We start from the raw sequence: 27,733 nt of genomic DNA on the forward strand, positions 1-27,733 counted from the left end.
ATAAAGAGCCATTTAACAACTGGAAGGTGCAGGGGGCCGGAGTTGCTATGGAAGATTTGGTGGAGCTTGTAAGATTTGAACTGACTCTCAGCTAAGCAGGAACGGAGGTTTTGGGCAAGGGTCTAGGGGACGTTATTTGGGGGGCAAGAGATATCACTGTGGAGCTCAGTATGGAGGATTAAGAGAGTCCCCACAGCCCCGGGGAGGACCCTTCCTCACAAACTGCCTTTTCAGCATCTGTGATTTAGTGATTTCCATCAAACTGGTGAATTTTGTGGAAGAGAAATCATTCTAAAAGTTGTCCTCTGAACTGACGGATCAATTTCCATCAAAATGGCTTACTTAGGTGGCCTTACATAGGTCCTGCCTTATTTGAAAGGAAATCGCCATTAAAACAAATTATCCTATTATGTTGTTAGCTTAAAATCACGTAATAGGTCTGATAGAAATATCTGTATTAAAGATGCTCAGCTCACATTATTTTCCATGACCCCAAATGAATGCTTTAAATGGAACTTCTATTTAAAGGATTTGATCTTTCGAAATAGTGTAGATTTCCGTGTCTGTACGTAGACATAATCCATAATTTGAATTTTAGCTCTGTGGTGCAGTCATATCAGTTTTCAATAACAGTTTGTATTTCTGAAGACCCTTCATCTAAAGAACTCGATATCTTTTTCAAATATGAACCTTTTGGGTCTTTCTGTAAAAATACACATAGCATTTTAAGAAGGACAGATGGCCTTATGGAAACTGAAATCCAAAATAATTTGAAGTTCTCTTGTACTAAAGGGTTGGAGTCCGATCATCCTGTCTTTGCTACTTCATATTTATGAATTATAAGAATTCTCTAAGAAATGCCTTTGAGTTTACATTTCCAGTGGTTTTCTTCAGATGGATTTTTAAGTGCTTTTTAAAAATTTTTTTAATGTTTATTTACTTTTTGAGAAAGAGAGACAGAGCACGAGTGGGGGGAGGGGCAGAGAGAGGGAGACAGAATCCGAAACAGGCTCCAGGCTCTGAGCTGTCAGCACAGAGCCGACGAGGGGCTCGAACCCACAAACTGTGAGATCATGACCTGAGCCAAAGTTGGACGCTTAACCAGCTGAGCCCCCCCAGGCGCCCCAATGCTGTTTGTTTTTTTAAATGAAGCTTAAATAGATTCATGTTTAACTCTGCCTCCTTAAAACTGTATTAAATATCTTGTTAAAGGAAAGGAAACGTCCGGACGTCTTCCAACTGGGTGATTCACTGCCACCTGCAAACTTCACTTGAAAACTTATGTTAAAGATGTGCCCATTTACTGTGAAACACACTTATAATTCAGGAAGTGAACTTGAAAATATCAGAGCTCCAAAGATCTTGATTCTTTTGTGGAATTTAATGAGAATGGTAGCCGGAGCCAGGAAGGTGAAGCCCAAGCAGCTTTAGGCGAGTGTGGGTTGTATTTGATGTTCACAAAAGAATGGCTGTCGCAGGGTGTTGCTCAGCGAAGTGTGCATTTTCAAGTTACCCACAGTGGTGTCTATTGTCCTGTTTCTCAATTGAATGATGTCATGTTTCATTTAAGGCTCTTAGTGATGCTGAAGTCTGTGGTCTGCGCACTAGGGGGAAAAAGGCAGCGAGAAAGTTGCAAATCAGGTTTTTGTAAAGCCTTTGTGTGTTGGGTTTTGAGAGATAAAAGCTGACTCATGCAATATTTCTGCGGAAGGAGCTGCACGGACTAGTAAAGGCTTCTTGTTTTACCTGACTGAGCTCCCAGTGAGGTCACTGCATCAGCTGAAGGCAGACGATGCGGCTTAGCCTGGGTAAGAGCACAGGTAGGTGCTAACCGTGAGAGTGTCCAAAGAGCCGATGTCCTCTTGGAGCAGCCAGAGACCGGCCACTGCGGTGAGAAACTGTCGCGGGGAGTTGGGGGGCGGGAGGGAGTCCTTCACAACACTGTGCAGGGACAGCGGCTTGCTGGGATATATTACATCTGTTCTGTTATAAATGCGATGCATGGAAAAAAGTTATCCAACCATGGAATTAGTCTGGAAGGTGATTTTTTTTTTTTTTTTTCCTTCTCCATCTGAACTGCAGTGTCTTAAATGGTTGTTGCCTTGTTTTGGTTTGGTGTGGATCTTTCCTTAAAGTTAGGTGGAAATGTCCAGAGAGCTGAAGTTTGTGATTCTGGGGAGAAAACTAGAATCCCAGGTCGTTGTGTATTGAATGCCCAGTCTTTTAATGTGCTTTCTTTCTGAGGTTTCTTGCAGGCTGAGCGGGGGTGGGGGGATAAAGGTTTGCAGATTTTACGCTTAGCAACTGTAATGGTGAAATTTAGTCTGAGTCTAGAGGGACCCAAAGTTGACTAAGTAAATGCAGTTTCCATTTTGAGTTTTTATTGGGAAGAAATACTTTTATTAGGAGGAATAATTGGGGAGAAGGAGGCATGCAGTGTGTTCCACACTGTTGCACATTGGATTCTGATTTTATTTTGTTTTGATTTTGATTTAGTGATAGTAATATATTTGCAAGAATATATTCAGCATCCTTTTTCATTAAGAAACATAAAAATCAGTTACTTCGATATAAAATATTTAAGTATTTCATACAAACTGAGGTTGTAGTTTTAATGTCCTCACATAACTTTTTTCAGATCGTAAAAGTAATACACATATGGAGGAAAGTGATATTTACAGATAAATATCAAAGGAAGAAATCCTCCATTTTCCTACTTGGTAAAACCAGTGTTAATATTTTATTTTACACCACCTTAATCTTTTTCTAATGTGGATAATAAAAAAGTGGCATTTTAAATTCAAAACTGGAATCATATGGTACACATGTCTTATAAGCCACGCATTGTACTAAACTGTATATTATGATGATTTCTACGCCCATAAGAATTTGAAAGGACATGACATTTAATAGTTTCATATTGTACCTCCTAGATGGATATATTTACTCAGATCTCTGTTGTTGACACTTTGAATTCTCTTCCTCTTTTTCTCTAAGAAAATGTTTAGTGTACTTTGGGGAGGGATTTATTTACTCAGAGTGCTATTGTTAGTCCCTTGAATTTCCCCTCTTCTTCCTCCTCCTTTTATCCCCCCCCCCCCCCAGCAAATGTTATTTACCCTAATGCCTCCCTTTCAACTGTGCAGAGATGTTTTAGGAACTGAGTGTGTTCAATACCGACAGAGCCTTAATGTACAGCTATCATTGTTAGTTACTGCCCTGAAACTGATATTTCCATCCTAACAGGAAGGTGCTATTCAAAGTGAATATAGGAAGTGAAGCATAGATTATTATTTAATCTAAATTAAAAGTAGAGACTTTTAGCCTTGGCAGAGTCGATGACATATATTTCATCAGCTAAGACCTGACATTGGTAGGATCTAGAAGAAAATTGCTACTTTGCAGTTACTGCTTATGCTGTGATTCCAGCTAGGAATGGACTTGCTGTTTATTTCAGGGTTGGACTCATATCCCAAAGGTTGGATGAGACCTGAGGAAATCATGCAGTCCAGCCACCTAACTTATACGTGAGGAAACCTGAAACCCAAAGATTCTAATACCAACCTTGGTGGTACAGAGCCCGGGCAGAACTGCAAACCCTCCAACCAAGAGAGGAAGTGTTATGTCATCACCTAATTTCTGGCTGGTCCTCTGAGTTCTTTCTATAACACACAGTTGGGTATATAATCAGTCCTTCACACACACACACACACACACACACACACACACACACACACACACTATACACACACACTATGTAGGCCCTTTGGCACATTGGAACCATGTGCTTTATGTAGGGAGCTTATGTTTAAGTGCATTTCCTGATCTCTAAGGTCCTTTTCTGCCTTACTGTTTTATGAATCTATATCCAAGTACAAGGAATAATGGACTAGAAATCAGAAACCGGAGTCTCTGATTCACAGTTCAGCTTTGAGCATTCTGTTAATTTTTTTCACATGTAAAATTTTAAGGAGTAATGACGCATGTGAATGAATGTGGAGGCTTTAGTTCGTTTTGATTTTTGCTTTTTAAGGGTAATTTTGATGCAGAGTTAGACCAGTGGCATATTACGGTAAAGCTAGTCTGTTATAATAGAGACTGTTCTGGTTATCTCTTGCTGCATAACAAATCATTCCAAAGCCTAGTGGTTTGGAACAACAGCGATCATTTGTAATCTCTCAAGGTTTTGTGAGTCAGGAATTCAGGAGAGGCTCTGCTCTGTGGTTCTCAATCAGGGACTTGTGAGGTTGCAGTCAGACATAACAGGGCTGGCTGGGGTCAACTCGAAGGCTTCTCACTCACGCAGCTGGTGCTGTGGCTGGAAACACGCAAACAGAAGGCACTGGAACAGCTAGGGTTCCATAAGCATCTCTCTACATGCCAGTGTGATCTTACCACGTGGTTTCTCCAGTATGGCAGCTTCAGGATAACCAGACTTTTCTGTATGGTGGCTCAGGGCATGTCCAGACCCAGTTTTAATGCAAAGCGCCTTCTGCCCTCATGTTCTACCATATTCTAGGGCCCCGGTGTCATGTTCGGGGTTCAGGCAAGGTCCCTGCCACATCTGGGTTCCAGGAGGAAGGGAAAGAATGTGGAGGAGGGGCGCCTGGGTGGCTCAGTCGGTTGGCCCTCTGTCTTCAGCTCAGGTCATGATCTCACAGTCTGTGAGTTCAAGCCCCCGGTCGGACTCTGTGCTGACAGCTCTGAGCCTGGAGCCTGCTTCAGATTCTGTGTCTTCCTCTCTCTCTACCCCTCCCCCTCTCACACTCTGTCTCTCTCTCACTCTCAAAAATAAATAAACATTAAAAACAAATTTTTATTTATTTATTTATTTATTTTTAACGTTTATTTATTTTTGAGACAGAGAGAGACAGAGCATGAACAGGGGAGGGGCAGAGAGAGAGGGAGACACAGAATCTGAAACAGGCTCCAGGCTCTGAGCTGTCAGCACAGAGCCCAACGCGGGGCTCGAACTCACCGACCGTGAGATCATGACCTGAGCCGAAGTCGGACACTCAACCGACCAAGCCACCCAGGCGCCCCCCAATTTTTTTTTTAAATTTTTTTTTTACGTTTTTTTTTTTTTTTAATTTATTTTTGAGACAGGGAGAGACAGAGCATGAACGGGGGAGGGGCAGAGAGAGAGGGAGACACAGAATCGGAAACAGGCTCCAGGCTCCGAGCCATCAGCCCAGAGCCTGACGCGGGGCTCGAACTCACGGACCGCGAGATCATGACCTGGCTGAAGTCGGACGCTTAACCGACTGAGCCACCCAGGCGCCCCCCCTCCCAATTTGTTTTTAAAGAATGCGGAGGAATGATGGTAAATGTTTGAGAAATGGACCCCCAGACAGGCACTTCTCACTTCCACTGATGAAGAGAACTTGACCTTCACACTGTTATGTATGGTGGGAAGGTTGGGAAGTGAAGGCAACAGGAACCCTATTCACTAAAGAAGGGCGTGGACTTTGGTGGATAACTAACAGCCCCCTCTCAAACTGATTCAGCCCAACCCCGTAATCTCCTTCATCTTCCACACTAAATCACCATAATAAAAGCAGACCTTAAAGGTAAAAACAGCTGCATTTGTATAAAAAGCACAACCAAAAACACCTCAAGCAAAACTGGCAAGCTCTTGCCCTTGAATGTAGAAATTCTGGAGTCACCACTGAGCTGGGGTACTTTATCTATTAACTGCATTAACTGTCCTCTTAGTTTCCATTGCTGGCATGGAAACCCTTAGTAAATTACCTAAATATTTAGTATCAGACTTTACAGCTTGAAAGAATCTTTGTTTTTGTTTTCTCTTTCAGCCCCTCGCCTCTTGTTGGAACAAGAGAATTTTGCAAAACATCTTTTCCCACTCTTGATCTTCTTGTGCAAATACTTAACTGCCTCTTCAGTGGTAACACGGTATTTTAAACTCTGTATTTTGGGAAATTTTTTTTAATTTACGGAAGAGTTTCAAAGATCGTCCAGAGGTCTTTGACACCTTTCATCCAGCTTCCCCTCATGTTAGCTTCTTGCATAACCATAGTACATAGGTTAACACTAAGAAATTAACATGGTAGTATGATTTTTTTTTTTACTTCTTTATTACCAAAGAGCTGCAGATAATTATGACAATCAAGTTACCTGGAATGAATACTCTGAGCATCAAGGAACATGTGGAATTGCAGTTCTGCCCTTAATGCAAGAATCACACTGGTATTTTAGAAAAACCCAGAGGCAGAAATTCGTGTTGCTCTCTGGTGGCTTTTATCCATTGAGCTATCCACTATCTCGGAGGTGTATAGGGGAGAACCATTCTCCTCAAATACCTCGTGTTGTCTTTGAGATACGTAAATGTGTATTTCTTATAACTTCGACTCTGAAAAGGTTTTTTTCATTTGTTTTGTTTATATACAACTTTGAGGCTTTCCCTAAGACTGGCCCTGTATTAAATGACTTTGCTGGCTGAAAGAATAACTTCTTGCTTATACTTTAGTGTCTCTGTTGGTTTCCCCTTTTTGAGAAATTCACAGGCAGTATAATACGGAACCCCGTCATTTTAGTTATTCATTGGTCTTGAGCGTAACACATTCTCTTGATTTCCATGACTGTCCTGCCAAGGAACTCAGCCTAGATGTTTGAAGTCTAGAATAGCAATGAGCAGTAGTCGGAAATCCTGATCACGCTTCAGCCCCCATCGTGCATAGGGCTCTGTCTTGCCTTGTAAAGCTCCCCGTGGGGGGGTTGTGACCGGGAGTGGTCAGTCCCCTGTGGACCCATCAGTCGTCCCTGCACCATGTAAACATGGTCACAGGAAGCCTGGGCTCTACTTGCCATGGAAAGTCCTGCCTCAACCCTAAATCAGCCTGAGCAAGTTAGAGCCAAGAAGTGCTGCTTTGGATTCTAGCAGTGGCATTCCAAAGGAGAGCAATTAAAATAATGGAAGTTTGAGGAGCAAAGAGCCAAGGAATTAAAGCTCTTCCACCTAGAAACAATTAGACAGAGACTTCTCATGATGTAAAGTGTGTGAGAGCATATCTACGTGGGGCTGCGATAGCTTTTTTTCTTTTTCTTGAGGATGGCACAAGAAGAAATATTTTATGTTGATGGTTTTGAGGCTGACAGTACTTGGGGCTAGAAGCATCATTAGGACTCCGGGGTGCCTGGGGGGCTCAGTGAGTTAAGAGTCAGACCATTGATTTCAGCCCGGGTCATGGTCTCACAGGTCATGAGTTCGAGCCCCACATCGGCCTCTACCCTGACACTGCAGAGCCTGCCTGGGATTCTCTTTCTCCTTCTGTCTCTGCCCCTCCCCTGCTCGTGTGCACACACAAACACGTGGTCTCTCTCTCTCTCTCTCTCTCTCTCTCAAAATAAATAAATACACTTGAAAAAAAAAAGAGGGGGCGCCTGGGTGGCTCAGTCAGTTAAGCGGCCAACTTCAGCTCAGGTCATGATCTCACAGTTCATGAGTTGGAGCCCCGCGTCGGGCTCTGCACTGACAGCTCAGAGTCTGGAGCCCGCTTCTGATTCTGTGACTCCTCCTCTCTCTGCCCCTCTCCCACTCACGCTCTGTCTCTCAAAAATTAAAAAAAAATTTTTTTTTTAAATACTTGTTCTATATTTAAAACAAAAGAATCATTAGCACTCCAAGGCCCTCAACATGGGTGTCCACCAGCACTACCTCCGGGTGTATCAAGGGTCAGATGAACCAAGACCCTCCAGGCAGGTAGAACCGGCTTATTTTAGGATATTCATGGTCAAAAGACCCGCTGACATGGGCCATCAGCAATGTTGGGCAGGTTCTCAGCAGGTGCTATATAATAGCCCAGTGTTTGGGTTTTGGTAAGAAGGAAGAGAGGTTATGGGAAAGAAAACAAAGCAGCACGTCAGCCAAATGCTAAGAAAACCTGTCAGCATCTCTCACTCAAGGCTTTCGTGCGTTACAGCTTTGTGCTGGGTGTTTCTGTGTATATGGGACAGCAGCTACCCCAATATCTAGCGCACAGCGACTGTCTTACAACTGTTTTTCTTAACTCGTAACAATATGGTGTATTGATGAATGGAGGGGGAGAAAGACAACCTTGGAGTGTTATGCACCTCTCCCTTCACTACTATTGAATAAAGATTGATAAAGCGGTACATTTAAATCTTCCAGAGGAATCTCATGATCTAGAAGACTTCCAGATCATCATTGTCCAACTAAACTATAATGCAAACCCCCTATGTAATTCGTAATTTTCTAGTAGCAAGGCTAAAAAAGGCAAAATGAGAGCAGTGAGAATCATTTTTAAAAGGTATTTTAGGGGCGCCTGGGTGGCACAGTCGGTTAAGCGTCCGACTTCAGCCAGGTCACGATCTCGCGGTCCGTGAGTTTGAGCCCCGCGTCGGGCTCTGGGCTGATGGCTCGGAGCCTGGAGCCTGTTTCAGATTCTGTGTCTCCCTCTCTCTCTGCCCCTCCCCCGTTCATGCTCTGTCTCTCTCTGTCCCAAAAATAAAAACAAATAAAAAACGTTGGAAAAAAAATAAAAGGTATTTTAGCTAACCCATTTTCCCCAAATATTATCGCGCCATGTAAGTCATGTAAAATTATTAATGCGGTATTTAGTCCTTTTTTGTCTCATACTAAACCTTCAACATCTGGTATATATTTTACACTTCCAACACATCTCCATTTGGAGCGGCTGCATTTCAAGCGGTCAATAGCCGCGTGCGGCTCCTGGCTATTGTGTTGAACAGTCAGCTCTGGAGATAAATATCAGTAGTCAGTTTGCTGTATCAGGAAGAATAGGCCAGACAGGGTGGAAATGTTAAATTATTTTGAGGGAGGTGAGAACAAGACGAGGCAGTTTTTATGAGGTCCATTTCCTTAGGTGTGGAAACTGTAATTATCTTCTAAGCAGTGAATCAACATAAAAAATGTTATCCATTAGCAAATGTAGTCTCATATTTATACACCATTATATGACCTAGCATTAAGTGTTTCACTTCTGTCATTGGTAATTTTGGAAGGTGTTTAATTTGAGGTAGTAAACTTGGTTAAATACTACAGATACCGAATATCTCAAATATTCTCTTTGAAAAGAGCCCGGTCAGCAGTCTGAAGAATAGGCTGGCCCGGTGGCCTAGAACACATAGCCTGGTATTAGCATATAAGAAGCCTTAACTGGAACAGGACCAATTCATGCTGCTACGTACCCATGGGGCACCTGGGTGGCTCAGTTGGTTAAGCGTCCGACTTTGGCTCAGGTCACGATCAAGCATCCAACTTCATCTCAGGTCATGATCTTGTGGTTCGTGGGTTCGAGCCCCACATCGGGCTCTGTGCTGACAGCTCAGAGCCTAGAGCCTGCTTCAGGTTCTGTGTCTCCCTCTCTCTATGCCCCTCCCCAACTCACGCTCTGTCTCTGTCTCTCTCTCTCTCTCTCTCAAAAATAAATAATAAACATAAAAAAAAAAAAAAGATGTATCCACGAAGGGACCTGTTGACCCGAGTTTCCCTATCTTTGAAAGAGTTAAAGGCACTGTCGTCCCTAGCAGCCCAGCATGGACTCCTCTGAAGCATCTGGCCACTTTTGTTCCCCTTTAATCCCTCAGTCCCGGTATTGGCGCATCAAAGTAAGTAAAGAAGTGAGTCTCTATTGTGTTCATTTTCACCAATACTGATAATGGATAGCTGCCAAGAGTTCCAGAACTGTTCAATGTAGTTTTCTATACCGGAGGGAAGGTGTGTCCAGTTATGGAGACTAGGTTGATCTGGACTTTTCCAGATGCCCTGGCTTACATGTACAGTATATCCAGCTTATTTCTGGTACGAAATCATTGTTGCCTCATTGGGCCCTTGGGACCTTAAAGAATAATCATATACTGTACTTCCCAAGTTAGTGCCCATTTTTAAAGTGAGATCAACCTCATGGTTATGATTATGGTCAATCATATGATTACGATGGCTGCCATCGTAAGGGGAAGAACACCTTGATGAGTTTGCTTCTACTTCCAACTGCCCAGGACGTTATTAGCACCAGTCCCAAATGTGGGCAAGTGCCCTTTGCTGTAAGCACACCTAAATGCCTGGCTGATTCTTGGATTTTTGCCCCACTCAAGTTGGATCAGGCTTTTTAGGGCAAGTGCATTTTAACTACCATAACCAATCCATGTTTTATAGGCCATAAAGTTGTCCTAGAACAAGCAGAAAGAGTATTGCAAAAGCTTTAAAAATTTGTGGCAAGCTTATACCATGTGGTAGTGGTTATGCTGATAAATTACTCATTTCCTACACATTTCTTACCATTTCTTCTTGCTGACCCAATTTAGTTCTTTTATTTTATATTTATAATATTCGCATTACACGTTGGCACTGATATTTGCTGTAAATATAAACTATCTAGAAAAACTCGGGATATTGAAGGATACAGAGTTGATGGGATTCTTTATATTCTAGAAATACTGCTACCAGCTGTTTGACAGTCTTTATTATAGAGTCAAACCAAATTCACGTTCCTTTTAAAAAATGATTATTAATCTAGATCCTTCTTACTAATGTATGTGTGTCTTGTTATAACCTTCTAAACATAGGTTGCACTCGTATGTTTTCTAACAAAACCCGTACACATGGATCCTGCTGGTAAGGTCACCTGTCAGAATGAAGCAAATGTCTTCATTCAGCACGCTCTTGATTGCAAGGTATATTGTTCTGTAAACTTGGGATCTCGTTAGGGGGAAACAGTGTCCGTCCTGCCTTCTTGCAAACAAAGAAGATTGGAACTTGGTGTGTTTCCCCAAAATATCTTCTGTGAGTTTCAATTTTGTGTAGGGCCTCAAGATTTAAATGCTACATATATTAAATGACCTTTTGACTTTGCCATTAGATATTCTCTTCTTGATGCCGTCTTCTAAACACTAACAGCCCCATTCCTTTAAAAATGCATAATTTTTCTCATAACCGAGTTTCTATATTACTTAATTGTATATTTACACTGCCGTGTTATCTAACTTTGGGGGGGTGTTGCAGTTAATCAAATATACTCTGGGGGCGCCTGGGTGGCTCAGTCGGTTAAGCGTCCCACTTCAGCTCAGGTCACGATCTCGAGGTCCGTGAGTTCGAGCCCCGCATCAGGCTCTGGGCTGATGGCTCAGAGCCTGGAGCCTGCTTCCAATTCTGTGTCTCCCTCTCTCTCTGCCCCTCCCCCGTTCATGCTCTGTCTCTCTCTGTCCCAAAAATAAATAAACGTTAAAAAAAAAACAAATATACTCTGTCATAGCATAACTTCATATACACCCCAATTACGATGTCAACTTTCAAGTAGAGATTGAGGGAAATGTCGTGTTGAGAGAGGAAGTTTGAGAGAAGGTATGGGTCTTAATATTTTGGCTTTCCTTGCCCAGTATTAGAAAAGGCTTATCCACACAACATTTTTTCTTTCATGCTGTCTCCAAGTAAGATGTAAAATTGTCAGCATCTGTTAAATAGTGATGACTGCAGGAAGGTGGCTTAAACTGTTGTGGAATTAGAGTGCAATACTGAAAACGTAGAACAGTGTTGCATAAAACTCTATAAGAATCATGGAGGGTGTGTTTGAAGTAAGAATCCCTCGTGATGCTTGTTAAAGCTATAGAGTCCCTATGCCCTGACCGCGGAGCCTTTAATTCAGTAAATCTGGGCGAATCCTCATGTACGAGTCGTTCCAGGTGATCCCACTTTGCGGCGGTGGATGCAGTGCTTCTCTGGATGCAGTGCTTCTAGAGCTTTCCTGCGTGCGCCAGTGGCATTGGCATCTTGTTAAAATGCAGAGGTCGTGCCCCAGACTCTGCATTTCTCACCTGCTCCCAGCTGATGCTTTAGAAACTCAAACTTTGCAACTCAACCGCCCAAGGGCGCCTTTGCATTTCCTTCTATAACGAATTCACCACCTTTCTACTTCTGACCGTATATACATTTGGGCAAGGCTTTAACCGCCTTTAAACCTTGTTTGATACAATTTTAAAATACGTGCTCACCTTGTCCTTTTTCTTTCTTTTGTTCTTTCCTTCCCACCCCCAATGACTGTAGATGTGCACCAGTTAGGTCTTGAAGTGCCATCAGCTGTAGCAGAAATTCCAGATCCCAAGACCATAGCCAGGCATCCCCGCTCCCAGGAACTGAAGGCCATGGAGCTCTCTGACAGTGACCGCCCCGTCAGCTTCGGCTCCACGTCGTCCTCCGCCTCTTCCAGGGACAGCCATGGCTCCTTCGGCAGCAGAATGACCTTAGTTTCGAACAGCCACTTGGGCTTGTTTCACCAAGATAAGGAAGCCGGGGCCATAAAACTGGAGCTGATTCCGGCCAGGCCGTTTTCCAGCGGCGAGTTGCAGAGGGACAGCGCCGCCGGGCAACAGAATGCCGACGAGGGCGACGAAGGGCAGCCCCGGGCCCAGCGCAGAATGGAGGCCAACGGGGCGACCCAGCCGGGTGCGGAGTCGGCCACCAGCCCCAAGCTCCTCTATGTGGATAGGGTTGTCCAGGAAATTCTGGAGACCGAAAGGACTTACGTGCAAGACTTGAAAAGCATCGTGGAGGTAAGGCGCAGTTTTTCCTTCGGTTTGGGTCTTTCAAAGTTGGTCACGCAGGAGAAATATGCTTGCAAAATAAAGAGCAAAGCCAGGTATCAGAGATGATGCGTTGTCTCCCAAGATGCAGAAGTAGGGTGAATGTTCCAACGATCATAACTTAAGAGGAACCCGAAGGCCATACGCATTGTGTTAAAATCCTCTTGATAATTTGCATTAACGCGCTAATGATGTGTTAGAAGCAGACTGCTGGGACCAGTGCACCCCCCGCCCCCCGCCAGTACATTATGGTAGTAACTCCTACACCAAAGAGCTCCAAGTGCTTCACAGGTGCCAGAGCACTTTAAGTGCCCCGACCTGCAGATGTCTGGGGTAGTCTGAGTCCTTCAGGCTATCTGCACCTTAATCACAATTATCTACTGGTGTCTGGGAGCTTCCCAGACCGGGACTGATCCCTGTGTCCCGCCTCCAGAGACTGTGATTTCACGGGCCTGGGGTATGGCCCAGGCAGAGGGATTGTGGAAGATCCCCAAGAGATTCAGGCGAGCTTGGGAGCCTCTGTTCGATGCTATTCTCTATTGGCTGGTGTTGGGGGAAGGGGGTGGAGGGAAGGGAAAAACCATGGGCTTTATCTTGTCTCAGGCATTTACTTTCTGGTCACTTTTATTACAAACAAGTTTGCTTAAATTCTTTGGCTCCGTGTGAATTGAGCTCAGCTTTATGGGCCAAACCATGTACTCTGGAGATTGAGTTATTAATTGACTTTGACTTATAGATCGTTTTTTTTTCTTTTCTTGTTAATTTTTTTTAAATGTTTATTTTTGAGAGAGAGAGAGTGTGTGTGTGTGCGAGCAGAGGAGGGGCAAAGAGAAGGAGACGGAGAATCAGAAGCAGGCTCTGCACCATCAGTGCAGAACCCAATGTGGGGCTCAAACTCATGAACTGTGAGATCATGACCTGAGCCGAAGTCAGACGCGTAGCCACCTGAGCCATCCAGGTGCCCCGATTTATAGATAGGTGTTTAAGGAGAAAGTAAAAATTACCAGAGCAGCACAGATGTTAACTCACTGTCAATTGATGATTAAAAATATTAATATTTCCAAGGCAAATTTGTGTCATAAAGCTATAGCCATTTTCCTTCCTGGTAATATACCAAGTTCTTTCCTTTGCTAATACCCACTTCCTGTTTTAGACTTTTTAATCTAAAATGTTTCGGAGTATAGGAGAATATTTGCTGAGGAGCACATTCTGCCCTGAATATATGCATTCTTAGAGCTTTAGAAGAAAATTCTGAGGCATAATTGTGTGTTGAGTTCCATAAATGACAGAACCAGACCCTGTCTACTAAAAATAGTTATGACATAACTTCCCGGTAAAAATAGAAAAATCAATTGATGCTCAACCAAAACAATATGTGATACCAAATGTAGAATACACCAGGCCAATTTCCTTTTTAATTTCAGCAATGATGTCATTTGTACTTGAGAAGAAATACCTGTGAAATTGCCAAAAATTTTGCAACCTCTCCGGAAAGTCATGGCTGTTGAAGCTTTCTTTGGTCTGTCCTTTTTCTTTTCTTTCTTGGAAATCTTGTCACCTGATCAAAATTCACACACCAAGAAAGAAACCAGTAATTACCGCACTGGTGTTCCAGAAACACTGTTATTTTTTCTGAGACTGGTTGATAAACTTTAGTGAGAGAAGATAGGTAAGATCTGAACACGAAAGGACCGATGAAGACAGAATATTTTTTTTTTAGTTTTTAATGTTTGTTTATTTTTGAGAGAGAGAGAGAGAGACAGAACACGAGCAGGGGAGGGGCAGAGAGAGGGAGACACAGATCCAAAGCAGGCTCCAGGCTCTGACCTGTCAGCACAGAGCCCCACATGGGGCTCAAACTCATGAACCGCAAGATCATGACCTGAGCCGAAGTTGGATGCTTAACTGCCTGAGCCACCCAGGCGCCCCTAGAATATTTTTTTCTAAGAAAGTTTCAGTAAAAGTTCTATTCCAAGCTGCCCAGATGTTCTTGCCTTTTTTTTTTTTTTTATCAGTGAATTAACCATGTTTTATACTGGGCTTTGGTGGAGTTTTTCTATCAAGATCCAGAGAGTAAATATTAGGCTTTCTGGGCCCTAAGGTCTCGCAACTGCTCAGCTCTGCCATGGTAGGCCGAAAGCTGCCACAGGCACTATGTCAACGAATGGGTTTGGATTTTCCAGAAAAACTTTAGGGTCAGGCTTGATCCAGGGGCCGTCGTTTGCCAGCCCCTGTTTGAGGCTCTGAGCTTGTGCCTGTTTCATTAACTCTAAAATAAGGCTAATATCTACCCGCCACCCAGCATTAGTAGAAGAATGAGAAAATACATGAAGAGTTTGTACAACAGGATGTGGCACGTGGTAAGCAGTCAATAAAAAGGAGACTGTCATCCTCACCAGCCTCCTCCAAATTTGCTGGGTGAGAGTGGTCGTCATTTAACCGTACTGTGTCTTACCTAAAGTCTTTCCCAAAAATGAACAGATTGGTCCATTTGCTGCAGCAGAAATTTAATGAGGGAAAAAAAAAAAACCTTTAAGCGGTGATTCCAATATTATTGTTTTGAATGCAGTTGGATTGTTTCCGGTGAATCCACCTAAAATCTGAGGTAACACATAATTAGGGAAGGGGAAGGGTGAAGAAGGATGCTGGGAGGAAGGGAACTTGGGGAAGAAAAGTCCCGGACAAAGTGGGAGGCGCCCAAACAGGAAGAAGTAAATGATGCTTTGTTCTGGAATTCACCAGAACGCTTTCACTTCTGTGCCCTTTCCACCTAGAAAAGGCCAGACCCCCTTTAGATGAGGGACTCCGGGTCACAGCCTGCTCTTCACATACTTTTTTTGCTAGGTGACTCCCTCTGTTTCTCCAGATCACAATTTTCACAGAGCGGTTTAACTGAATGGTTAAACTCATTGTATCTAGTTCTTTCCTCAATGAAGAATAACCAATTTTTTTCCCACTTACAGCACCTCTGCCCAACAAAGACTGTGAAAATCGGTGTTCTTTTAAGATACAGAGTCAGTCTGTTTTCCTCAATCCATTTCTATCTTCTTGTTATAATTCTGTAGCTGGCTTCTCTAATAATCCTCAATTTTTCACGTGCAGAATTTAAAAAAAATTTTTTTAACGTTTATTTTTGAGACAGGGAGAGACAGCATGAATGGGGGAGGGTCAGAGAGAGAGGGAGACACAGAATTTGAAACAGGCTCCAGGCTCTGAGCTGTCAGCACAGAGCCCGATGCGGGGCTTGAACTCATGGACCACGAGATCATGACCTGAGCCGAAGTCGGATGCTTAACCGACTAAGCCACCCAGGCGCCCCTCATGTGCAGAATTTGAAAATGGGAAAAGGGACGCTCATTAACCACCTGCCAATACAAGTTCTCACCACACCTAAGGGGCAGAGCTTGTGACTTGGCTCCTTCTAAGCAAGAATTCTTTCTGGGGGGGAGGAAAAGTCCAAGCATTTATAGAGATACGCGTCAGTCACTTTTCAACCAGGCAGAAGCACCTTTCTGACTTTCTACACTCTGCGTTACTGATTCCCGTCTAACTAATGTGTTTCGACAGCCATCCTCAATGGCTTACTCATTTTTCCCTGTAAAATAGCACATTTTATCTGTATACCACATTCGTCCATCATCCCCACAGCTCAGGTTTAGATTTGTTTTAGGATTTTTACAAATGGAAACATTTTGGGGAAAGATCGCTGATATACACATAGATTTCAGAGACATTAACACAGGGACGCCTGGCTGGCTCAGTCAGTGGGGCATGTAACTCTTGATCTTGGGGTTGTGAGTTCGCGCCCCACATTGAGTGTAGAGGTTGCTTAAAAATAGAATTTTGGGGCGCCTGGGTGCTTCAGTCAGTTAAGTGCCTGACCTCGGCCTAGGTCATGATCTCACGGTTTGTGAGTTCGAGCCCCACATCGGGCTCTGTGCTGACAGGCTCCGAGCCTGGAGCCAGTTTCAAATTCTGTGTCTCCCTCTCTCTCTCTCTCTGCCCCTCCCCCACTCACACTCTGTTTCTCTCTCTCTCTCAAGAATAAATATTTAAAATAAAATTAAAAAAAAAATCTTCAAGAGAGACATTAACACAATGTACTTTGACCTGTTTAGCCTGGTCCCCAATATCCTCAGAGTGGCTTATTTCGGAGAAGATATCCTTCCAAACTTATTTAGGTAAAAGAATTCCCAGATGTTGGCTACACATTGCCAAGGTTATATGCCTTTCTTTCCCGTATGTAGAGCGATTGTATTGATCCCAAATATATAGGTCTTTTTCCTTTCCCGTGCCAGTTAGAAATCCATTTCTGAATCCCTAGTTGCTTCCTGAAATTTTTAAAAATGTCATTGCACTTACTCCTGTTGCCCTCTCTTTCTAGCATTCCTGCCCAGATCCTTCGTTCCAAGCCCCCTGCCCCTCCCTCCCCACCGCAGCTTCTTGGCCTGACATCCTAGTCATCTAAGTTTGTACACTTGACATTTGAGAGAGAAAAAGAGGGAAAGAAAGGGACATGAGATCCAGACTCAAAAGAACAATGGAGCTGTACTTTCCATTTCTATATATGGCTTCTAATAGCATTCACAGGTAAAACGAGGTAATAAGAAAGCAAGTTTTAAAAGTTGAAAGTAGGGGCGCCTGGGTGGCGCAGTCGGTTGAGCGTCCGACTTCAGCCAGGTCACGATCTCGCGGTCCGTGAGTTTGAGCCCCGCGTCGGTCCCTGGGCTGATGGCTCGGAGCCTGGAGCCTGTTTCCGATTCTGGGTCTCCCTCTCTCTCTGCCCCTCCCCCGTTCATGCTCTGTCTCTCTCTGTCCGAAAAATAAATGTTGGAAAAAAAAAAAAAGTTGAAAGTAAAGTAGCCACTGATACAATTTGTGGAGAGATAGAAATCTGTAGTTGGAAAGTAGACAGTAAGGGCCTCTTTTCATGTTTAATGGAGCCTTACAATGACTGAGAAGGAACTCTCATAGGTAGAGGGGGTTTCTTTAATCTTCCTAAATGATCTATAACAGAGCCTTTGAAAGCCTCATAAGATTTGTCCCCAGATACAGTTTACGGCCTGTTTTAACCTTTTAGGAAAGTTTTTAAATAGTTCATAATGCTGTCCAGTTAGAAGTGAATTCCCTGCTACAGAATGTCACCTTTGAACTATAAGAGATGCTACATAATATCATCTTGGGGGCCATTTGAGGACATACGTATTTAGTGGAAAAAATGAGTAAAATATTGAGTGTGACATCAGTTTATTTTTTTCTATCATATCCTAGAGAGCTACGTTTTTTTTTTCAAGCACCTTTGTCCACTGTGTTAAAAAGCCAGTAAGTGAGTATCACACCCTTAATGTTTAAGACTTAAAGAGCCGAAGCCTTAAGCATAGCTTTGTGGAGAGCATTCAGCATTGTTCAAAAGCTGTGGCTGAACAAGGGTTAGAATGTTGATCCCCGACCTCCCAGCTCTTGTGTGTTTCAGTCGACAGAGACTCTTCCTTTAGTGCGTGATAGTGTAGACAGCGTCAGGGTAGGTGGAGGAGAGAAGGAGGTTTTCACATGCTTGGTGGTGTGAAACACATTGAAAGATGCTCTGCACGTTACCATAGCTTAGAAAAGAGGTTGCTCTTAGTAGTGGAGGCACCCCTTTATTTGGAAGGGATAACCTTCTTGCACTTAGGAAGCAAGCCTTCTCTCAAATCTGTGCAGAGGGAGAGGGAGAGCGAGAGTGAGAAGGAAGCAAGGAAGGAAGGAAGGAAGGAAAGGAGGAAGGAAGGAAAGGAGGAAGGAAGGAAAGGAGGAAGGAAGGAAGGAAGGAAAGGAGGAAGGAAGGAAGGAAGGAAAGGAGGAAGGAAGGAAAGGAGGAAGGAAGGAAGGAAGGAAAGGAGGAAGGAAGGAAAGGAGGAAGGAAGGAAAGGAGGAAGGAAGGAAAGGAGGAAGGAAGGAAAGGAGGAAGGAAGGAAGGAAGGAAGGAAGGAAGGAAGGAAAGGAGGAAGGAAGGAAAGGAGGAAGGAAGGAAGGAAGGAAGGAAGGAAGGAAGGAAGGAAGGAAAGGAGGAAGGAAGGAAAGGAGGAAGGAAGGAAGGAAGGAAGGAAGAAGGAAGGAAAGGAGGAAGGAAGGAAAGGAGGAAGGAAGGAAAGGAGGAAGGAAGGAAGGAAGGAAGGAAGGAAGGAAGGAAAGGAGGAAGGAAGGAAAGGAGGAAGGAAGGAAAGGAGGAAGGAAGGAAGGGAGGAAGGAAGGAAGGGAGGAAGGAAGGAAGGGAGGAAGGAAGGGAGGAAGGAAGGAAGGAAGGAAAGGAGGAAGGAAGGAAAGGAGGAAGGAAGGAAGGAAAGGAAGGAAGGGAAGGAAGGAAGGGAAGGAAGGAAGGAAGGAAGGAAGGAAGGAAGGAAGGAAGGAAGGAAGGAAGGAAGGAGGAGAGAGGAAGGAGAGAGGAAGGAAACCTGTTGACCAGGCCTGGGGAGTCTATAGTGCCTGCCCACCATTTACTCTGTCTAGAGACTTAGCTTAGAGACTTAGACTCAGAATGGAATCGGAGTTAGCTTTTGTCCAGGGCCACCCCGTCCTCCAGGACAACACTGTCAATTTAGCTGTGGTTTCTGATGAAGTCTGGCTTCCTATGGATCCTGTTGGAGAAACAAGACTGTTTGGTGTGGGAAGGGGCAGTTTGTGGCTCTTCCACTCTCTTGCCTTAGCTATGAGAACAGGATTCTGTGTAGACATTCCCTGGGCCAGCCGTAACTGCTTAGGACACTGGAGAAGAGAAGAAAGGTTTCGAACCAAGGGAGAAGGCTATTGAGAAGAGGTGAATTGTCATGGCTTTTAGTACCTTTTTATGTGCAGATATCCTCACTGAATACTTTTCCTCCAGCCTAAATAACATTTATTATGCCGACACTTTTTATGAGGTCACGTAAAGTTTTTTTCAATACTGGGGGAAATATGTGTTCAAGGCTGGGGTGTAGGACTTGGCTGGAATTGTTTTTAATGAAGGCTTGTTATGTGGGTGGATTTCATAAAGAACTTACACTATGGGATTTGGCACAATTTAATGTACTTTTTCTTTTACGTGGCATTGAGTACTTTTATTTGTTTTTTTTTTAATTTTTTTTTCAACGTTTTTATTTATTTTTGGGACAAAGAGAGACAGAGCATGAACGGGGGAGGGGCAGAGAGAGAGGGAGACACAGAATCGGAAGCAGGCTCCAGGCTCCGAGCCATCAGCCCAGAGCCTGACGCGGGGCTCGAACTCACAGACCGCGAGATCGTGACCTGGCTGAAGTCGGACACTTAACCAACTGCGCCACCCAGGCGCCCCTGAGTACTTTTATTTGAATGTCTCTATTTGTTTTCCCCTCCAAGAGCTTTTATCATAATGACTGAATGAGATCTTTCTTAAAACCATTTAAGATCTCTGGTAATTTAGAAGCAACCCTGTTAAATAGTTTTCTGCTTGTGTAGAAGCTATTCCTCAAATAGCATATCTGATCACTATACATAATGAGCAGATCTCACTTGGACTACTCATTTCCGTATCTCTTTATGATTGTCGTTGTGTTGCTATCATTGTTCTCATGCTCCCTCCCTCCCTACCCTACCCTATCTCCTTCTCCTCTCTTGCCCCCTCGACGATGACAACAACTTGGAAGGTGGGAACACAGTGATTTTATTTCCACTTCGTTGCTTTTTTATCGAAGCATAATTGACCCACAATATTCTGTTAGTTTCGTGTGGACAACATAGTGATTTGGCATTTGTGTGCGTTGGGACCTGACCACCACGGTAAGGGCATTTACCATCTGGCATCATACAAAGTTAATACAATATTATTGACTGGATTCCCTGCGGCGTCTATTACATCCTCATCACTCATTTCATAACTGGAAGCTTGTACCTCTTAATCCCCTTCACCCCACCCCGAACCCCATCCCCGCTGGCAACCACCACTCTGTTCTCTGTATCTGTGAGTCTTGGTCCGATTTGGTTTGGTTTGGTTTTTTAGATTCCACTGGTAAAAGTGACATCATACGGTATGTGTCTTTCTCCAACCGACGTATTTCACGTAGTCTAATACCCTCAAGGTCCGCCAATGGCAAGACCTCACTCTTCTTTCGTGGCTGAGTAGTGTTTCATTGCGTATGTATACCACTTCTTCACCCGTTCATTTATCAGTGGTCATTCAGTTGTTTCCCTATCTTGGCTATTGTGAATAATGCTGCAATAAACGTGGTGTAGGTATCTTACCAAATTAGTGTCTTCATTGTCTTTGGATAGATCCCTAGATGTGGAATTGCTGGATCATATGGTAGTTCTATTTGTAATTTGGGGGGGAAACTCCATACCGGTTTCCACCGCGGCTGCACCAATTTGCGTTCTCATTGTGTGTCAGAGTTCCCTTTTATCCACACCCTTGCCAACACTTGTTATTTCTTGTCTTTTTGATAATAGCCATTCTGACCAGTATGGGGTGATACCTCGTTGAGGTTTTGATCTGCATTTCCCTGATGATTAGTGACGTTGAGCATCTTTTCATGTGCCTGTTGGCCATCTGGATGTCTTCTTTGAAATGTGTCTGTTCAGATCCTCTGCCCATTTCTTTATCAGATTGTTTGGCTCTGTGTTATTGAGTTGTATGGGTTCCTTATATATTTCGATATTAACCCCTTATTAGATATATCCTTTGCAAATATTTGTCCCACGCAGTACATTGCCTTTTCATTATGTTAATGGTTGCTTTTGCTTTCCAGAAGCTCTTTAGTCTGATGTGGTTCCATTTGGTTTTGTTTTTGTGTTTGTTTTGTGTTTTTATTTTATTGCATTTTTTTGCTTTTGTTGCCCTTATCTCAAGGGACAGATTAAAAAAAAAAAAATTACCGAGACTGATGTCAAGGAGCTTATCATTTATGTTTTCTTCTAAGTCTTACATTCAGGTCTTTAATCCATTTTGAGCTAATTGTTGTATATGGTGTAAGAAGGTGGTCTTGTTTCATTCTTTTGCATGTGGTTATCTACTCTTCCCCACAGTGTCAGTCGCAGAGGCTATCTTTTCCCCTATTATATATTCTTGCTTCCTTTTGTGTAAGTTAATTAACCATAGATACGTAGGTTTTATTTCTGGGCTCTGTATTCTGTTCCATGGGTCTACGTGACTGTTTTGATTACCATACTATACTGTTTTGATTACAGTCATTTTGTAATATGGTTTGAAATCAGGCCTTGTGACACCTCTGGCTTTTTATTTTTCTTTCTCAAGATTGACTTGGCTATTTGGGCTCCTTTGTGGTCCCATACCCATTTTAGAATCATTTGTTCTCTGAAAAATGCCACTGACATTTGATAGGGATTGCCGCGAATCTCTAGATGGCTTTAGGTAATATGGACATTTTAGCGATACTAATTCTTCCAATCCATGGGCGTGGAATCCCTTTCCATTAATTTGTGTCCTCCTCCGTTTCAATATGGTGAGTTTGAGCATTCATCTGTTCAACTCATTGTAATTTAACGTGGGAGGGAAGACGGAGACCTGGGTTGTCACTTTTTCCGAGTCCTAATGAGTTTGCCCATTTTGAAGGTGCTGTTCATTAGTGATCAGTCAGAAGGTATTAACAGGGAAACTGTTCAAGGTGGACAGCATTTTGTAAAAGCAAAGTGAGTCAAAGTTTGCGGAGTTGCTACACAAAAGCAGCTGTTGGCCGTTCCCCAGAGCTCGTGTGTACTTCCGGCTACCAGTTCTCCTCTTTATGATTAGATCTTGAGTCAAAACTTAGGAACATTATTTAAAATATCTATATTGATCAGATTCACCTGGGAGCATGGTAGACCGTGACATCACCAATGTGACACCTTAAGCTTTGTGACCTCACTGGTTCCCAACGGCTGTAAACATACTATGTATCTAACACGTGTAAATTTTTTTTTTTTTTGAGAGAGAGAGAGAGAGAGAGAGGGCACAAGTGAGCAAGGGGCAGAGAGAGAGAGAGCGAGAGAAGTGGGGCTCGTGTTTTACCCAAAGTAGGGCTCGTTCATGTTCACCCAATGTGGGACTTGAACTCAAGGACCATGAGATCATGACCTGAGCCGAAGTCAGATACTCAATGACTGAGATACCCAGGCCCCCTAACACTTGTCAATTTTCTAAATATGTGCCTGGATAGCAACAACAAAAACGCTAAAAAATAAACACTAACAGCGAGTAATATTTGAGTACTTACCACATATCAGGCACTGGCTTAAGCCCCATCCTCGCTCATAGCCCCATCACGTGGGTATTAGTATAATACCCCTGTTTTAGCGCAAGAATATTAAATGGACGAAGGGTAAAGTTAGTTATCCGAGGCCACATAGACAGATAGCGGTAGAGCTGAAACTGAAACCCAGTTTCACTCCAGAGTCCACTCCTTTTACTGCCGTAACGCGACACATGACATGCGTATTCCTAAAAATCGCTCACTGTGCAAAATTACGGGGGCGGGGGAAATAGGGCTTATGGGAAAAATGAGTTTTGAGCACAACACTCAAAAACGTCATCAGTGATACAGTAAAAAAAAGATTGGAATCTGAGAAAAATGAAGACACAGACTTAGACTTGTTCAATGGTTAAGAAATACATGCCTGCTTAGTAAACCTGACCTTGAAGTTGCTCATGGAAGCCCCCGGGTTGCTACACCTGCCACCCTCTATACGAGAGGAATAGAGAAAGGGAGCAGGAGAGAAAGAGTCAGAAAAAAGAACAATAAAAGAGGAAAAAGAACCAAGAACAGAGAGGGAAAATACAAGACAGGCTAAGAGGAAAGAGAAAAAATAGGAAACCATCTACAGGATTGCAGTTTAGGGGTTATTTTGAAAGATATTTTTAATATTTATTTATTTTTTTTTTTTACATTTATTTATTTTTGAGAGAGAGAGAGAGAGAAAGACAGAGCACAAGTGAGGGAGGGGCAGAGAGAGAAGGAGACACAGAATCCGAAGCAGGCTCCAGGCTCTGAGCTGTCAGCCCAGAGCCCGATGCGGGGCTCGAACTCACACCCCTCGAGACCATGACCTGAGCCGAAGTCGGACGCTTAACCGACTGAGGCGCCCAGGTGCCCCAAGGGATTCTTTTGAAGTCACCCGACACGGATGAGTGTGGCACATACTATGCGTGCAGGTGGACTGAGTTCTCTGGTAGGCATTCGAGGTGAGCGCACGTGTTTTTGTCTTCCTGTGCTGCTCTCTGGAACTGGGGACAATTTTCTGAGTCCACCTAGTGTTTCTTACGGATGAGATCCTGCATAAGCCAAGGCAAAGTTAGGATATTTGAATTAAGTTCAGATTGTTCCCTTGTATATTAATCATGTGGGAACAAATTCATAGCAGAACTGACTGTACTTATTCTTTGAATTATTATGACCTGTTACAAGTAAGCCTCCCCACCCCTTAGCTCAGAGCAAGAACAGTATTCCTGTTGTCAAAAAACACGGTCTTCCATTTATCTTAAATGAGACTAATAAAAACCAAGACAAATATCCTTAAGGCTCTTTTCGTTTCCACCTTTCAAGAAAAAGTGGTTTGAAAGAATTTCGGTTTCTCTTAGCAGTTTGAGAGTTCATTCATGTTTCTGGAAACTAAAATAGATTTTTTTTTTTTACCCTAATCTCAACCCAACAAACGTGATTACTTGTAACCACAAATAGTTGGAGGAACTTTTTCTTTTACTGAAAGCATTTGCACAATTTGGTCAAATGTTCTTGCATAGACTATAGCAGTTGGTGTTGATGGAACTCTTAGTACACCAAGGAGATTTGAGGGGTAAATATTAGCGTATTTCTGACGTTAACATTAGGTGATGTTTACCACCTACACTCGCAGATACAGCTAGACAACATAATAAAGGAAGGTACAGCCTTACAATGTAATTGGCGGGGAGGGGAAGAAAATAGAAACTATCCTTTTCACAGACCTAACTGAGTGCTTTCATTTCTTCTGCATGACCAAGCACTTAGAAATACCTGCAACCGAAAAGTCCCTTCCCATCCTATTAGGCTTTTCATTTGAGGCAACATTTTGATTGTTAATGAAAAGGCATTTCAAAAACTTGAGTTAACTCAAGTGATTGAGTAGCTATTATTACTGGTCTGCTGAAGAAGTGCTCATATATTTCAAAGACCGCCTGTGGGCAAAATTCTATTGAAGATTTGCTAAAACAGTTCCTGTTCAGTTGGGTTGGAATCAGGCTGCCTTGTGGATGTGTGCCATCTTGAATATTCAGTTATAGTGAGTGGGTAGAAAGTTATAGAATTCGGGAAATGATGTTCTCCACAAACCAAGCTTCACTTGAGAGAAGTTGACCACAGCCAGAAATGTCGTCCCAAGATGCTTGCACCTTGTGAAACTAATCGCATAGAAGAATTTACCTGGATCATGAGATAAGCCTAACACCTAGTGGAACCCTCTTTTAAATACCTAGAAAAGGAAGAGGTGGCTTGGGCCGATGCACAACTTGTCAGCCTGCATAACTTAGTTAACCGTTTTCCGGTCATTCATGTTTTGGCTTTCTCCTTTGTCCACCAAGACTACTTTGCCACTTATGGGGTATAAGCATTGTTCTGCACAGTAGCACTCGTGGAATTTTTTTTAAGTTTATTTATTCTGAGCAGGAGAAGGGCGGGCAGAGAGAGAGCGAGAGTGAGCCCAAGCAGAGGAGGGACAGAGGGAGAGGGAGAGAGAATCTCAAGCAGGCTCTGCACTGTCTGCACGTCAGAGCCTGATGTGGGGCTCGATCTCCCGAACCACAAGATCATGACCTGAGCTGAAATCAAGAGTCGGACGCTTACCCGACTCAGCCACTCAGGTGCCCCTCTCACAGAATTTTTTTAATCTCTTTTTTGAATCGTGGTAAAATATACCTAAAATGTAGCATTTTCACCATTTTAAGTGTAGAGTTCAATGGCATTGAGCACATTTACATTGTTGTGCAACTATCACCACCATCCATCTCTAGAACTTTCCTGTCAACTGAAACTGTGTACCCCTTCAACAGTAACTCCCCATTCCCCCATCTCTCAGCCTCAGGCAACTGCCATTCTCTTTTCTGTCTCCATGAATTTGACACTCTCGGGACCCATATAAGTGGAACCATACAGTATTGGTCCCTCTGTGACTGTTTATCTCATTTAGCATCGTATCTTCAAGGTTTATCTTTATTATATAGAGTACGTGCCAGAATTTTCTTCCGTTTTTGTTACATAATAGTCTATGTAGACATTTCATTTATCACCCCTCTGCTGATGACCCTTAGACTGTTTTCAAATGCGTGGGATTTTTGATTAAGTAAAATCACACCAAATTACAGGGAAAATTACAGAGAAAATAACTGTGAGGTCTGACTACAGATTCTGCAAGAGTTGAGGTGAGTTGGTAAGTTTTCTATTCCTAACCCTCCCCGTATCTGACACGTACTAGGCCATCTGTAAAAAACTGCTGAATGAATTATCTAGGTCTACCCCATCATTTTTATAGCTGGGGAAATGGAGATTCAGAGAAGCAAGTGATTTCTCCAGCTGGATGCAAATCCCTCGCTGTCACTACCTTTGATCTCAAGCCCTTACTGAACTTCCGTAACCTGCGGTCTCTTCATGTTAAAATGAAAGCATATCGCGTACTTCCTGGGACGTGGTGCAGATCACATGAGGGCATGCCTGTAAGACGCCTGGCGCAGTGCTGGGACCACGCAAACCCTCGACAGCTGATAGCTCTTCAAACCCAGGCCCTGATGCTAAGTTTTGGAAGAGCCAGGACTGTATCCGGGTCCTGTCTCCCAGCCATTCCATTTAGCAACAACTGGAAAAAAACCCAGACGTATTGGGTGCCCCCTATATGCCAGTTAAGGAGAGTTCTCACATTCACACACACTTGTCGATTCGTTTCTGGAAACCTCTCACTTTTATTGCCCAGTGTCCTCTATCTCGGCCACTGGCCGGGGCAAAATTGACCTGGACATGTGTGAGAAGTTTGCACCTTCTGTGTCTAGCCACCACATAGTTTGGGCTTGACCAGAGGGGTGACACAGAGGGGACGTGGCCACAGTTAGAGTCACCTCCTTGGCAACTTCTTGGGACAAGCCTAAAGCGACCTGTGAAATTGCCCTCTTCCCCCAGCACAGATACAGGTAGGCTTTGGAGGGTCTCCTCCAAGACCAGAGTGTGTGTCTGGGCTAGTCCACATGTGATAATAGTCTGGTTGGTTCTCTGGAACACTTTTTTCCCCGACTCCCATTCTGAAGCAGGAGCACGCTTTGAAGTTTCTGTCCTAATTTGGAAAAAAACGTAAAACATAAAAAAAAATCAGGTAAAGCAGGTTACTGATTAAATGTGTAAATTTCCTTAATATTCCGACTTATCTAGAATGTTCAAAAACTACTTTTAGTAAGAAGATTCACCAGACGAAAACTCTTACTTTAAAAATAAGAAAAAGTAAAACATAATAAAGATACCTTATGAGGAACGCGCAATTAAGTGGTCATCACCTAGATTTAGACCAAGGATAGTAAGCCTCATAAACAGGTTCAAAGGGGCTATTATTGGAGCAATTAAAAGCTATCACGTAGGAAATCTAGTTAGGAGGAGCAGCTTAAAAATAGGGCATTTTCTAAAGTAGAGGTTGCACTTTGTATCACCTGCGGAGGGGTTACTTTTCTTGTCCCAAGCGACACCCTGGGCTATTGAAATCCATTTTCCTGGAGATGGCCTCGGTTTTCCTAAAGCTCTCCAGATTCTAAACAGCAATGGATGTTGAGGTCCACAGTCCTAAAGGCATTTTTTTCCCATTGTTACGAAGGGAAAGCTCAACATTTAAAGACAGCACAGGGGCGCCTGGGTGGCACAGTCGGTTAAGCGTCCGACTTCAGCCAGGTCACGATCTCGCGGTCCGTGAGTTCGAGCCCCGCGTCGGGCTCTGGGCTGATGGCTCAGAGCCTGGAGCCTGTTTCCGATTCTGTGTCTCCCTCTCTCTCTGCCCCTCCCCCGTTCATGCTCTGTCTCTCTCTGTCCCAAAAATAAAAAATAAAAAAAAAAGACAGCACAAATTACCACTCCCCCCTCCCAATCCCCTGTGAAAGACAACACAATGATGAGAAGCTAAAATCTGAGAACTGAATCCAAATCCTGACTCTTCCACTTTCCTGTGTGATCTC

The 27,733-nt window shown here is 43.4% G+C and overlaps 1 protein-coding gene across 9 annotated transcripts in view; it reads left to right on the top strand.

Moving 5' to 3' along the window:
- PLEKHG1 (pleckstrin homology and RhoGEF domain containing G1) overlaps window positions 1–27,733 on the top strand; it is a 235,911-nt gene that overhangs the window by 121,751 nt on the left and 86,427 nt on the right. For 6 of the 9 annotated variants that reach the window (XM_023254503.2, XM_023254504.2, XM_045058204.1 and 3 more), the window contains one exon: window positions 12,041–12,546. In XM_023254503.2, coding sequence (XP_023110271.2) covers window positions 12,139–12,546 — 408 coding nt within the window. In that variant the 5' untranslated portion in view covers window positions 12,041–12,138. Of the gene's footprint in view, window positions 1–1,136; window positions 1,821–1,870; window positions 1,891–12,040; window positions 12,547–27,733 lie in introns of those variants that run through there. The other 3 variants (XM_019831387.3, XM_045058202.1, XM_045058203.1) reach the window with 3 other exon arrangements.

The sequence above is a fragment of the Felis catus genome, chromosome B2 (assembly GCF_018350175.1).
Source record: "Felis catus isolate Fca126 chromosome B2, F.catus_Fca126_mat1.0, whole genome shotgun sequence".
NCBI classification, from domain to species: domain Eukaryota; kingdom Metazoa; phylum Chordata; class Mammalia; order Carnivora; family Felidae; genus Felis; species Felis catus.